At 43.2% G+C, this 13,067-nt stretch overlaps 1 protein-coding gene across 1 annotated transcript in view; it reads left to right on the top strand.

Annotated features, from left to right (window-relative positions):
- FAM168A (family with sequence similarity 168, member A) overlaps positions 1–13,067 on the top strand; it is a 182,608-nt gene that overhangs the window by 151,904 nt on the left and 17,637 nt on the right. The window contains exons 4-5 of the mRNA XM_012645746.1: positions 1,556–1,636; positions 12,895–13,020. Coding sequence (XP_012501200.1) covers positions 1,556–1,636; positions 12,895–13,020 — 207 coding nt within the window. The remainder of the gene's footprint in view (positions 1–1,555; positions 1,637–12,894; positions 13,021–13,067) is intronic.

The following is a 13,067-nucleotide window of genomic DNA, read 5'->3' as shown; positions in this document are numbered from 1 at the left end:
AAGATACACAAATGGTCAGTAAGCACATGAAAAAGATGCTTAACACCATTAGTCATTAGGGAAATGCAAGTCAAAACCACACTGAATCCTACTTTACACCTACTATAGAGGATAACTGTAATTAAAAAAACAGAAAATAACAAGTGTTGTTGAGGATCTGGAGAAATTTGAACCATCATACATTGCTGGTGGTAATGTAAAATATTACAGCCATTGTGAAAAACAGTTTAGTTCCTTAAAAAGCTAAACATGGGAGCCAGGTGTCCAGGTGCATACCTGTAGTCCTAGCTATTCAGGATGCTGAGGTGGGAGTGTAAGTCCAGCCTGGGTAACATAGTGAGACCCCCATTTCTTAAAAAAAAAAGGCTAAAAACCATGGAACTACCAAAAATTCTTCTACTCGATATAGATCCCAAAGAACTGAAAACAGGGACTCAAAGAGATACTTGTATGTCATTATTCTTTGCAGCATTATTAACATAACAAAATAACCCAGGTATCCATCAACAGAAATGGATAAACAAAATGTGGTATATACATAAAATAGAATATTTTTCAGCCATAAAAAGGAATGAAATTCAGATACATGCTACAACATGGATGAACAGTATGCTAAGAGAAAGAAGCCAGACAAAAAAGGGCAAATAGTGTATGATTCTACTTACATAAAATATCTAAAATAGGCAAATTCATAGAGACAGAAAGCAGATTAGACGTTACCACATTGGGAGTTGGGGAATGAAGAGTTATTGTTAATAACTTGCAGAGTTTCTGTTTGGGTGATGAAAAGTTTTAGAAACAAATAGTGATGATAGTTGTACAACATTGTAAATGTAATTAATGTCACTGAAATGTACATTTAAAAATGGTTAAAATTGCAGATTTTATGTTACATATGCTTTACTACAGTAAAACCCCCCCCCCCAAACTATATATAATATGTTGAGGTGAGCTGGAGCTGCCTTGTGTGAGCTCTCGAGAGCTGGTCATGAGCATCTCTTCTCAACTACTCTTTCTGCAATGTTGGTAGCTTCAGATTGGCCACAGTAGGAGTATTTACATCAGGGCAATTGGCAAATTCTGCAAAACAGCCCCCACCCCCACCCCTTTGAAGCCAGTTTTTAAATACTTATAAGCACATCACCTAAATATGTATATAAAAATGCATAGAAAACTGTCTAGAAGGATAGATGCCAGACTGTTAATAGTGTTACCTCTGGGGAGGAGAGTAGTATTATGGCAGGAATGTGAAAGTAAACTTACACATAAACAGTGTTAACACTTCTATATCGCTTCCTTTTTTCTTTTTTTTTTTTTTAATAGTGAGCATATAGGTATATTTCTTGTATTGCTTTTAAAAAATAGACCTAAAATATGCATATATTGGAATTGTGATATCGGTAACTTTTCAGAGGCTGAAAACTGGTCACATGTACTGTCTAAAATAGCCCATGAAGAGACTGAAGACTGAATCCTGGGAATTGGATTCTATTTCCTCAGAAATTTGCTGTTTTTCTTGCCCAACTAAATGAGGCTTTTTCTTGTCTCTCTGTAGGTTACCCCACAGCCTACCCGGCAGCAGCCCCTGCCTACAATCCCAGCCTGTACCCCACCAATAGCCCCAGTTATGCTCCAGGTAAGGAGTAAGTGGGGACAGCAATGATGAATGGGGTGGGAGGTGGAGGTCTATTTGGAAAAACAAACCCACCTACTAGTGTTTTCCTATCCTTAATTGCTCTGGGCTAAGCCTTTCCAGGCTTGATTCTCCTGGGAGTCCCCTCTGGGAACTGGAGCAGATCAGCCTCAGGGTCGGGGTGGGAGTAGAATCTCTTCCATTATCCTTGGGACTTAAGGTTGGCCCATCTCTCCTATGCTGGAATGTTTGAGACACAGCATTCTCCTCATAGAACCTTCTCTGCTCTCCCAAGCAATGTCCAAATCCATTCTTTGTTGAGTTTCCCCTGAGGCTGCTCGCTCACTCACACACACACACACACACACACACACACACACACACAAACAGACTTCTGGGGTGTGGATTTGGAAGAGAGTGAGAGACTTGCCACCAGAGGGTAAAGACCTGGTTTTCAAGCTGAGATAAGCTACTTGTTTTTCAAAATAATAAAGTCCCAACACTTCTTGGATAGAGGTTGAAATGGGTTTGAAAATGTTGAAAAGGTTTGTTCTATTTTGGGCCAGGAGCATTGCAGAGGTCTTACCTCTGATCTTAACCCTCATGCTCAGCCGGTGCTTTAACACTCCAGAGCAGAAAGGAAAAGTATAGGCTCTGTGGTCAGTAAGTCCTGGGTTTGAATCCTGATTACCTAACTCACTAGTTGTAAGGCCTACGGCAAGTTACATCAGCTCACTGAGTTTCAGATGTAACTGCCTACCTCAGGATTGTGGATGGTTTTATGTAAATTCTTCTTCATTTACTCAACAAGTATTTATTTGTTGAATGTTCTCCATACTGGGATAGAAAAATTAAAAGATGCATCTTTGCCTGAAGTAGCTTATAGTCCATTTGGGAGCCTGGCATATAAACAAACCCATTGTAGTACAGTGTGATAAGTGTCGTAATAGGAATAAATATAAGAAGAGAGGAGGAACAACAGTGTGCCTGGGGATGAAAGTGTAGGGGAGGCTTCACAGAGGAGGTAGCAGTAGAGACTTGAGGGAGAAGTAGGAGGTGTTCTTTTAAGCACACAAAGGAATAGTGGGCATTCTAGGCAGAGCAGAGCCTGGGCAGAGGCATGGAGATATGAGAACGGAACTTACAAGTAGGGGAATGGTTGAAGCATAGACTGTGGGGAGCTAGATGAATCTGCAACAGCCAGATTTGGAAAGGCCTTCATTGTCATGATAATATCCCCATTTTCTTGCTTAGCAATTATTATTATGTTAATAGAATTAGAAAGCTTCAAAAGACCCCAGAGAGCCTCCATTTCATTCTCTTCTCTTGACAAGGGAGATCCAGAGAGAAGCATGTTTTCTCCCAAGTTACCTAGTGAATGAGCAATAGCATATGGACTAGAACCCTTGGCAGATCTCCTTCTCTCAGTGCCATGCTTTTCTGTGCCGTTCCAGTACTTAATTCTATTGTCATTCCCTTTCTTCTGGGACATTTAAAGGAGAAAAGAACAGGGGCTATGTCTGAAGACCTAGATTTGAGTCCTGACTCTGTGACTTCTATATTAGCAAGCTTAAAGTCACCTGACCTCTCTGAACCTCAACTGCTCCATCTCTATGGTAGGAATCATATCATAATCATATTATACACACACACACACACACACACACACACACACACCCACACCCACACCGTGAAGTTATCAGACAGCCCCTCTTTTTTGGGCAAACAAAAAATTTTATGCAAATAAGTGATGTTAAGCCTTAAAGTGCTTACATAGAGGTGTCATTCCACAGAGATTTAGTTTGGCCCTGTTAGGCCTGAGACACTCTGGAAGACAATGCAGGTTATTCAAATTTGAGGAAGCTGTAATAGCTGCCCTGGGAGATCTTATGAGGAGAGCATTGACACGTGGGCAAAAAGCTATAATGGTATCTCAGCATTGATTTTATATTCACTTTTAGTCAATAAGATATATAATATTTCCCCAAAAATCTGTAATAGGAGGCAGAAGCAATAAAAGCTACAGAAATTCTCTCTGATAAAATACTTAATCAAATTTGATAAATTCTATCTTAAAAACTATGACTTTGATTATCACATATATCTAATATATAAATGATTTAAATCCAAGTGCTGTGAGATCTGGGAATCGGCTTTATAAACTGTCTAGTTTAAAACAAAATGAGGTGAGTTGCTGCAGAAGGTTGGGTAAGATCAGGAGAGAAGATCATTGTCTTTACAGTGGGGAGGCCATCAGTGACCTCACTGGAAGCAGTGTCAGCGAGGTGGGAGGCTAGAAACCAGAGTGCAGTGAATCTGGGTGAAGAAGTAGATCTAGCAGATAAAGCCTACTCTTACTAGAAGCTTGGCTACCAGGGAAAGAAAAACAAAAAGACATTGACTAGAAGGGAATGTGGGGTTGAAGGAGGGTTTTTTCAGGTACGAATATGATTAAATAAATAAATACTGATGGGAAGGAGCAAGTGGAAAGGACAAGTCGGAGATGCAAGAGAAGCGGTGCCAGACAGAGCTAGGCCTTCGCAGAGGCTGCTGTGGGAGTGGGAAATCCAGAGCTCAGTTCTCTCCTTTGTTTGGGGAGTTGAGTGGCAGGTGGAGGCGGGTGCCTCTCATGGGAGGGCAGCTCTGAACAGCAAAGATCACGGGTGGATGTGCTTAGAATAAATCGCCCAGTGGAAAGTGGAGAGTTCTTGTGTAATGACCTTGATTTGCTGAGATAGAGGGGAGCTAGGGATAGAGGGAGAGTTCTTAAGGAGAGAGGTTTGGATGTGAGAGCCTCACAGGAAGGAGTGGGAGCCAAGAAACTTCCAAAAGATAACACAGCAGGCCTGGCTGAATGGTGGAGGCCGTGAATTTGTCCAAACTCTCATCCCCAGCACTGGGCTATTTTCTCATAATGTTCACTTCTGGTGACAGATTGTGGGATTGTTTTAGGATCAGTTTCAGAAGAAAGTGGAAGGATGGAATAAATAGCCACTATTTATCAAATGGTTCCTATGTGCCAGGAACTAGTTTAAGTTCTTTATGCATATTAACTTGTTTTACATCACAACAAATCTTTGAAGTCAGTATTGTTGTTATTCCCATTTTCCAAATGGGATAACTAAAACTTAGAGAAGTCAGGTAACTAGCCCAAAGATCCAAGCCCTGGCATCCTGCCACCACACCCACGTAAGCCTGAATAACTACATTGTCATTGAGGCAGTGGGCCAGAGAGAAATTGAAGTGTTAGGGGCTGGGTGCAGTGGTTCACATCTGTAATCCTAGCACTTTGGGAGGCTGAGATGGGAGGATTGCTTGAGGCCAGAAGTTTAAGACCAGCCTGGGCCACATAATGAGACCCTGTATCTACAAGAAATAAAATTAGCTGGGTGTGGCAGCACATGCCTGTAGTGCCAGCTACTCAGGAGGCTGAGGCAGGAGCCCAGGAGTTTGACGTTGCACTGAGCTATGATGATGCCACTGCACTTTAGCCAGGGTAACAGAGTGAGATCCTGTCTCAAGGCAAAAAAAGAAAGAAAGAAAGAAAGAAATTGAAGTTCTACACTAGAGCAGCCAGGCCAGAGAGTATAGACAGGAAGTGTCTGAAACTGAAAAAAATTGAGAGTTTGGAAATCTCCTGGCATGTATAGAGTATTAAGTTTTAATTTTAAAACAAAAAAAGCCCGCATCTCACCTAATTTTTCCCTATTTTGTGTTTTTAAAGGTCACCATATTTCTAAGCTATGACTAAAGTCACCAAAACCATTTTCTCAGAAACCCACAAAATCTTCAAGAGAGGGCAGCATTAGCACATTGTATTAGAAAGCCCCAAACTGGGACTTGGAAGACCTGGGTTGTAGCACTAACTCTTTTTCTAATCTTGGTGTGACCTTGGGAAGATCCCTTTCTCTTTTGAATTACACACACACACACACACACACACACACACACACAACTGGGTCTGTTTCATATTTTGGAATGCTCATCTCTGCATTCACAATGCCAATTTCCTGACTGCAGTGGGGGACTTCCTGCCATGGAGGAGCTGGCTCAAGGTCAGAGAGGACAGTGCAGGTTACTCTCTGCTTCCTGTCACTGCCAGCCATTCGTGATGCATAGAGGTGTCTGCAAAGGAGCCAGGCTCTCAGGTTTAAATTTCTTTCAGCTGCTTCAAGGAGATCAAGGAGTTGTTTCAGAGAGAGCTATTTTTAGCAGCTCTGAATATGTACCCTAAAATGTCATCTGTCCAGGATGCAGGGAAACGGTTCACTCTTTCATTGGTTCTGAAAGCAGTGTGGGTACGGTACTTGGAGCTTCTTTCCAAGCTTGTAATGATTTCAAGGATGTTAATGTAAGAATAATTTGGCCCCACAGGAATCAGGGGCCAGCCAAGACTTCGTTTTCAGAATCTGGAGACCAAAGAGTTTGTCCTATTAATGGTAATCTGACTTGATTACCATTTGATTTCATAGCAGCCCTATAAAGCACAAATATATTATTTTTATTTTATATATAACAAACCTGGGGAAGGGCAGGAAAAAGGAATTTGTGCTTTCTGAATACCTCTGTTCCAGGCCCTGCCCAAGGCATGTTACAAACATTTGTTTTGTTTTGTTTTTTTAATTTCTCCACTTTTGGAGGAACAAATATTCATTTTTACCTTAGTCTTGTGAGTTAGAGCTTCTTGCCTCCAGTTTGCTCAGAGAGGTAAAATAAATTGTCCAAAGTTATACAGCTAAAAAGCAGTAGAGCTGGGATTCAAAACCAACTTGTCTGACCCCACAGCCTGTGCTCCTTCTATAGCACCGTGCTGCCCTCAAAGCTCCAGGGATGGAGTGCCTCTGCATTTGGTCCTTGCTCTCTGGGGATTCACAGACAGCTCTTTAGAGGACAAAGATAGTGAGGTTGTCCCTGAGCCTTCACTTCCTCTAACACATAAAGTCTTTGTCATGTATGAAATCCCTCTGAAGTTCTTAGGAGAACTGAAATGTATTCTGAGTATCAGTGACAAGCAAAGAGCAAGAGCTTAGGCTTGTTCACCTCTAGGCAGCTTCTGGGCCAGCTGCTTGGAAGACACCATGGCATCCAGGGAGGTGCCCCTTGACAATGAATGGGCTTTCCTGGATGGCAAGTCTGTCACCCTCTGCAGGGTAGAGGCACTTCATACCCTCTGCATTCACTGTTTCTTGTGTAGCCCAGGGGAAAATCTGTTTATGTAACTGCAATGTGTACAACTTTGCACAAATTCTTAGTGGTAATTTCAACTAACATTTCTATCCAACAGAGTTTCAGTTCCTGCATTCAGCTTATGGTAGGAGAGCTATTTTTCCTCATCTGTATTACAGCCTATGAATGTGTTATCTTGTAACAATGGTAGATCCCTTTTCCTTTCCTCCCCAAATCTCATCCCCTAGGCTTGGGCTCCCCCCCAGGTGGCTCAGCAGCAGTTCCTAAAGCATGCAGGAACGTGTCTGATGGTGCAAAATCATGGGTTGGAGACACACATGAACCGTCCATCCCCTAGGGCAGCAATGAAGGATCATGGCACTAAAAGGCGTCTCTCACCCTAACCTGGCTGCAGAATTCAAACAAACAAATGAACAAAAATTCCAGGGCCTGTATGTGGCTCCTTTGTTGGCTTTGTGGTAGTCTCTGTGAAGGAGTTACCTGGCTTATGCCTATTAGAACCCAAAAACCTAGTCTGCCCCAGGATCAGGTTTTGCATCTCCATCAGCAGTCTGACATGTTTGAAGACCTGGTTGACTTTAGGTACAATCTGTTCTCTTAGCCCAGATCTTGAGCTCTGGGCTCATTTTGGGGGCATTTTCCTAGATGGTGAGAGGTGGGGGCCAAATGTACTAATGAATGAGGGACCAGAGCTGGGTTCTCTGGGCAGTGTGGACTCCAGGCCCAAGGCACCACGGGAACTTCTGGGCACCTGTGAGGGTCCCAGCAGTGTAACTTGACTAGGTCCTTTTTGTCATAGACAGGAAGGGACCATGAAGGGACTTGCCACTTTACCACACTCACACCTGGGCTGCTCAGGACAATGTTTTTTGAAAATCTCTGCACACGTTCTCAACTTTTAATCTTGAATTATTTGGATGCTAGAAATTGAATTTGTGTGTGGCGCATCTTTCAGGAGATGAGCTGTGAAATTTCTCCTTGCCACTGCTGTGGGCTGCGTGATCTTGGGCAATTTGCTAACATCTCCAGGCTATAGATAGAATGTTTTATTCCACATGATCTCTGAGGTCCCTTTAAATGCTAACACACTGTCCTCTTATAATTTTATTATTTTACTTTTGCTAGTCACAGACCTATTTCTCATATCATTTGGGGGGGATCATTTTGCATTTGCCTCAGGATATATGAACAGAAGCCTCCATAGAAAGTTAGAGAAGCTGATCAGGTGTGGTAGCTCAAATCTGTAATCCTAGCACTTTGGGAGGTCATGGCCTTTGGGAGGCCATCGCTTGTGCCCAGGAATTTGAGACCAGCCTGGGCAACATAGTGAGACCCCATCTCTACAAAAAACTTTTTTAAAAAATTAGCTAGGCACAGTGGCACATGCCTGTAGTCCTAGCTACTTGGGAGGCTGAGGTGAGAGGATCAGCCCAGGAGTTCGAGGCTCAAGTGATCAGTGAGCCCTGATCATGCCACTGTGCTCCAGCCTGGGTGACAGCGTGAGGCCCTGTCTCAAACAGAAAAAAAAAGTTAAAGAAGCTCTTGTGCTTCCTCACCCTTCCATGAAATGGATATGCATAAAGAGTATGGATGGCACTCTTCACAAAATATTCTGCGCTAGGCCCTAAGCTGGCCCTTTGAAGATACAAAGACCAGTTAGACAAGGTCCTTATTCTCAAGGAGCTCACAGTTTAGTGGGGAGACAGATAAGACATCAAGTATGGGGCTTCTAAGAATCACAGGGACTGGCCTGTCAACTATATGGGAGGCATGAAGAGGTTGTGGTTAAGCGGGCGGTGGGGGGGGAGGGAAGAAAAGCCTTCATAGTAGAGGAGAGTCTTCCCATGATTGATGGATTAATAAATGTTTGCTAGGTGGAGTTTGGCAGAGACACGCCAGAAGAGATAACAGTGTGGACAAAAACATGGAGATGTGAAGTTCCTTGGCATATTCTGGGAATGATAAGCACTCTCTGTGGCTGTAGTGTGGGTTGGAGAGTGAGAACGATGAGAGAGTATCTAGAGATATTATTAGGACTAGATCATGGGCACATTGAATGCTACACAGGAGCTCAACTGTAACCTGTGGCAGTGGAGAGCCATGGAATGTTTTTAAGAAAGAGGGTTTTGCAATTAGGTTTAGGTCTTAGAAATATCACTCTGACTACAGCTTGGAGATTGAAAGGGGCAGGTTTAAAAACAACAGTGAGGAGGCAGTTGCAATAGTTCAGGTGAGAGATTAATAAATTCGAGCTGTCCACAGCTGTGGAGATGGAAGGGGTGGCTAGATACCATAACTAGAAGATACAAGACTAGATGACACTTTATTTTTGACCCTCACATCAATATTATGAAGCAATCATTTTGCCATTTTATGAGACAAAAAACTAAGCTTAGAAAGGTTAAGTGACTTGCCCAAGGTCCCACAGCTAATAAGTGGCAGAGCCCAGACTAGAACTCAGATGTCCTGACTCAGTACATTGTTCAGGATGATGGTCCCTTGCTGCCTCTCCTCCTTGTAAATGTGCTTAACAGATTGTTCAAGTGTCAGAGGGCGTGAGGGCCCCGTATCTGGGGAAGTGAACAACCCAGCACCTGGATGTGGGCAGCATGCTGTGACTGGGCCCATGGCCCTTCACTGCCAAGGGTTCTCTCTTTCTCTGGTTTTTTTGTTTTTTGTTTTTTAAATTGAGGGATAACATTTACAGTAAAGTACATAAAGTACACGAGTCTTAACTGTGCAGACTTAATGTTTTTACACATGTATATGCCTACATTTAACTACCACCCAGTTCAAAATATAAAACATTTCTAGGAAGTAGTACCTTTCAGGCACTGAAGAGCAGGTATGCCTGTCAGAGCAGCTTCATCTATCACCATGGCTCTAAAAGTTTCAGCTGAGACTGTCCTCATCCCCCAGCTGAGCTCTGAATCACTATCACCAATGATGGGTTACTTTAGGATTGTACAGGGAGGAGCTGGATCATACAGTACAACTAACTAATGGGGAGGTCACGTTGCCAGCTAATATTTGTTTTTCGTTTTTAGTTTTCACATTTATTCAATTGTTTAAATTATTAAGTATTCAAATATAGTACAGAAAATACTAATTTGTTTTCTTTATAATGAAACCAGGAGAAAGTACTCTTGTTCAGAAAAACATAGAGTGTAGTTCATGTGATCAGTTGGAAAAGACATACTCAAAGGCACAGCTGCACTTGTTTCTTTCCTGGTTAACCTGGAACATTATTTTACTGTGTATCATGCTGTCTTGTTCACTCCCTGGTTGGCGTGTGGCTGTGTTGCATCCCCAGCTAGACCATAAGTACCTTGTGTGCGGTGACCGTGACCTTATGTGTGTTCCCGTCCACCGTGGTGCTCCCCTCAGTGCTGAGTGCAGTGTAGGCCTCAGCACTCTTTAGTTAATTTTGATTTACTTCCTTTGTCACACAGTCCTTCAGGCTAATGTCAGACTCATACCTTATGATAAAAATTAACGTAAAGGATGTACTACCTGGGGAAAATACTGGAATGGAAGAGAACCTCCAAATTCCTACAGCCAAATTCAGGCCTCCTGCCTGGTGCAGTTCCTATGGGGTCTTGAGGGCATGGGCTTGCTCTATATCACTTTTCAGAGCTACGTGTTTTACTTTTTAGAGAGTTGTTTTGGGTGACCATGGCTTTGCAGCCATGTGGAGTGGCTGGTTCTAAATTTGGAGACATCTTGATAAGACTTTACAACACTAATTGGATTCTTTATCGCCTCTTATTGCCACCCCCAAAGAAACCCAAGACAATTGCTTAAAATGGATTCCTCTCCTACTGCATTGTCTGCAGAACCATGTCTTGACGTCTGGCAAAGGCCCTGGACTCTACATGGAGTTCTGCTGGGTCTCCATTTCACTTGCCAGAATTTTCCTTTTAGTGTCACTTTCCTGCCCATGATTTCCTTCTCATTTCTCAGCATCTGCTGTATATATTGCGGGCCATTAATGCAAGTGCAGAGTCAGCCTACAACAGCCTCACTTCTAGCCTTGGTTCAGCAAAAACAGGAGAGTCTCTGACCTTCTCTGGCCCTGGTACTTCTGTGATTGAAGGAACCAGAGGCATTATCTGTTACCCAGGTGGGCAGAGGGGGTTACAGTATCTCTCTGGGAATAGAATATACTCATCCTGATGGAATTAGAGTGTATATAGGAATATTTTCTTCCCTTACCACCCTGCCTTACCTTAGCCCCCTTGTTAAAATGTTTCAAGTATATCTGTTGACAATGCAGCCCCACTTCCTGCTAATATACTTTAAAACACCCATATACGGCCGGGCGCAGTGGCTCACGCCTATAATCCTAGCTCTCTGGGAGGCCGAGGCAGGTGGATCGCTCAAGGTCAGGAGTTCGAGACCAGCCTGAGCAAGATCGAGACCCCCGTCTCTACTAAAAATAGAAAGAAATTATCTGGACAACTAATATATAGAAAAGATTAGCCGGGCATGGTGGCGCATGCCTGTAGTCCCAGCTACTCGGGAGGCTGAGGCACGAGGATCGCTTGAGCCCAGGAGTTTGAGGTTGCTGTGAGCTAGGCTGAAGCCACCGCACTCTAGCCAGGGCAACAGAGCCAGACTCTGTCTCAAAAAAAATAAACAAAACAAAAAAACACCCATATCCATGACTCCCAAGACTTTGAGTGTAAAACAAAAATTGCTAAAATCATTCTTTTTCCCATAAGTAGAAATTTGGGTCAAGAATATTTCTCCTGACTGGGCATGGTGGCTCATACCTGTAATCCCAGCACTTTGGGAGACCAAGGCAGGAGGGTGGGTTGAGGCTAGGAATTTGAGAACAGCCTGAGTAACATTAGCGAGACCCTGTCTCTACAAAAAAATACAAAAATTAGCCAGACATGGTGGTACATGCCTGTAGTCCCAGCTACTTGGAGGCTAAGGCAAGAATATCGGTTGAGCCTGGAGTTTAAGGTTGTAGTGAGTTATGATGATGCCACTGCACTCTAGCATGGGCAATAGAGCAAGACACTGTCTCAAAAAAAAAGAAAAAAAAACAAAGAAAAAAGAATGTTTCTCCTCTAATGTCTGAAATTATAACAAGGGAAATATCTAAAAAGTTAGGTATTTCCCCCATTTGGAACCTTATTTCCTCTCTTTTTCCCCTCAGGATATCATGAAGGTAAGTTTTTGAATCATTCCCCACTTTAGAACATGTGAATTTTCATCCTTCAAATTTCTCAAGCTGAGCTCTGAGTCAGCCTGGGAAGTCTCTGCAGATTTCAAACTGGGCCTCATCTCTATTTCACACCTGCCCCAATTGACATTGACTTTCTAAATGGCCCAAAGGATCATCTCTAATTCATTAGAAGCTATCTCAGGTGGGTCACCCCGTTACACTTCAGCAGGAGATATTCAGGGTGTGCAAGAGGTATGTCTGTCTGGCCCCAGCTGAGTGTACAGGAAGGGTTAGCAAGGAGTTCCCCACTGGGTTAGTAGGTTAAGTAAAGCCACTCTGCCCAGTGCCTTTTAAGTTACCATGGCCATAGCTTAGTCCCTTTAGAAGGCAGTCCAGCAAGTTCGTGTAATGTGGTGATTATTTGTGGGTCTCTCTTTTTGAAAGCAGCTTGTTAAATACACAGATGTATTAAATCTCCAGATGAGATTCCAGACAATAAGGAGTGCTTCGTTGATCTGGCCCACTATACAGTCAAAGGCTCCCAAGTTGCTACATGTTAATGAGAAAGTGGCTGAGGAATATACCAGAGCCTTGGGCCCCAATGTCAGTAGTAGGTGGCAGTATTCATGGGCGTCTTTGTGGTTTTAGTAATGGGTGGAAAATCCTGACTCTCTTCATATAAGTTCAGATTTCCTTAGTTTCAAATCACTTGGAAGCACACATTAGCACTCCTTCCAACCCACTCACCCATCTCAGAAAGGCTGAACCATTCTGTGTGTCTGAACAGGCCCCTTGGGTTATATGCTTCTGTCCAGCACAAGACCCTTGCTTTGTGTCTGTGATTGGTGGTACCCACTTCTTATTTCTGCCTAATTCCATTCTTGTGTCTTCCCTTAAGCGACTCTGCTGATGAAACAGGCCTGGCCACAGAACTCGTCTTCCTGTGGCACTGAAGGCACCTTCCACCTCCCAGTGGACACCGGGACCGAGAACCGAACTTACCAAGCATCCTCTGCGGCTTTCAGTAAATACAGCCTGTCTCCTCCTTTCCTTGTTCCGCTTGGTTGGGAC

The sequence above is a fragment of the Propithecus coquereli genome, unplaced genomic scaffold (genome assembly GCF_000956105.1).
Source record: "Propithecus coquereli isolate 6110/MARCELLA unplaced genomic scaffold, Pcoq_1.0 Scaffold235, whole genome shotgun sequence".
NCBI classification, from domain to species: Eukaryota; Metazoa; Chordata; class Mammalia; order Primates; family Indriidae; genus Propithecus; species Propithecus coquereli.
Note: the sequence above shows the minus strand (reverse complement) of the source record. Positions and strands in the feature narration are given on the sequence as shown.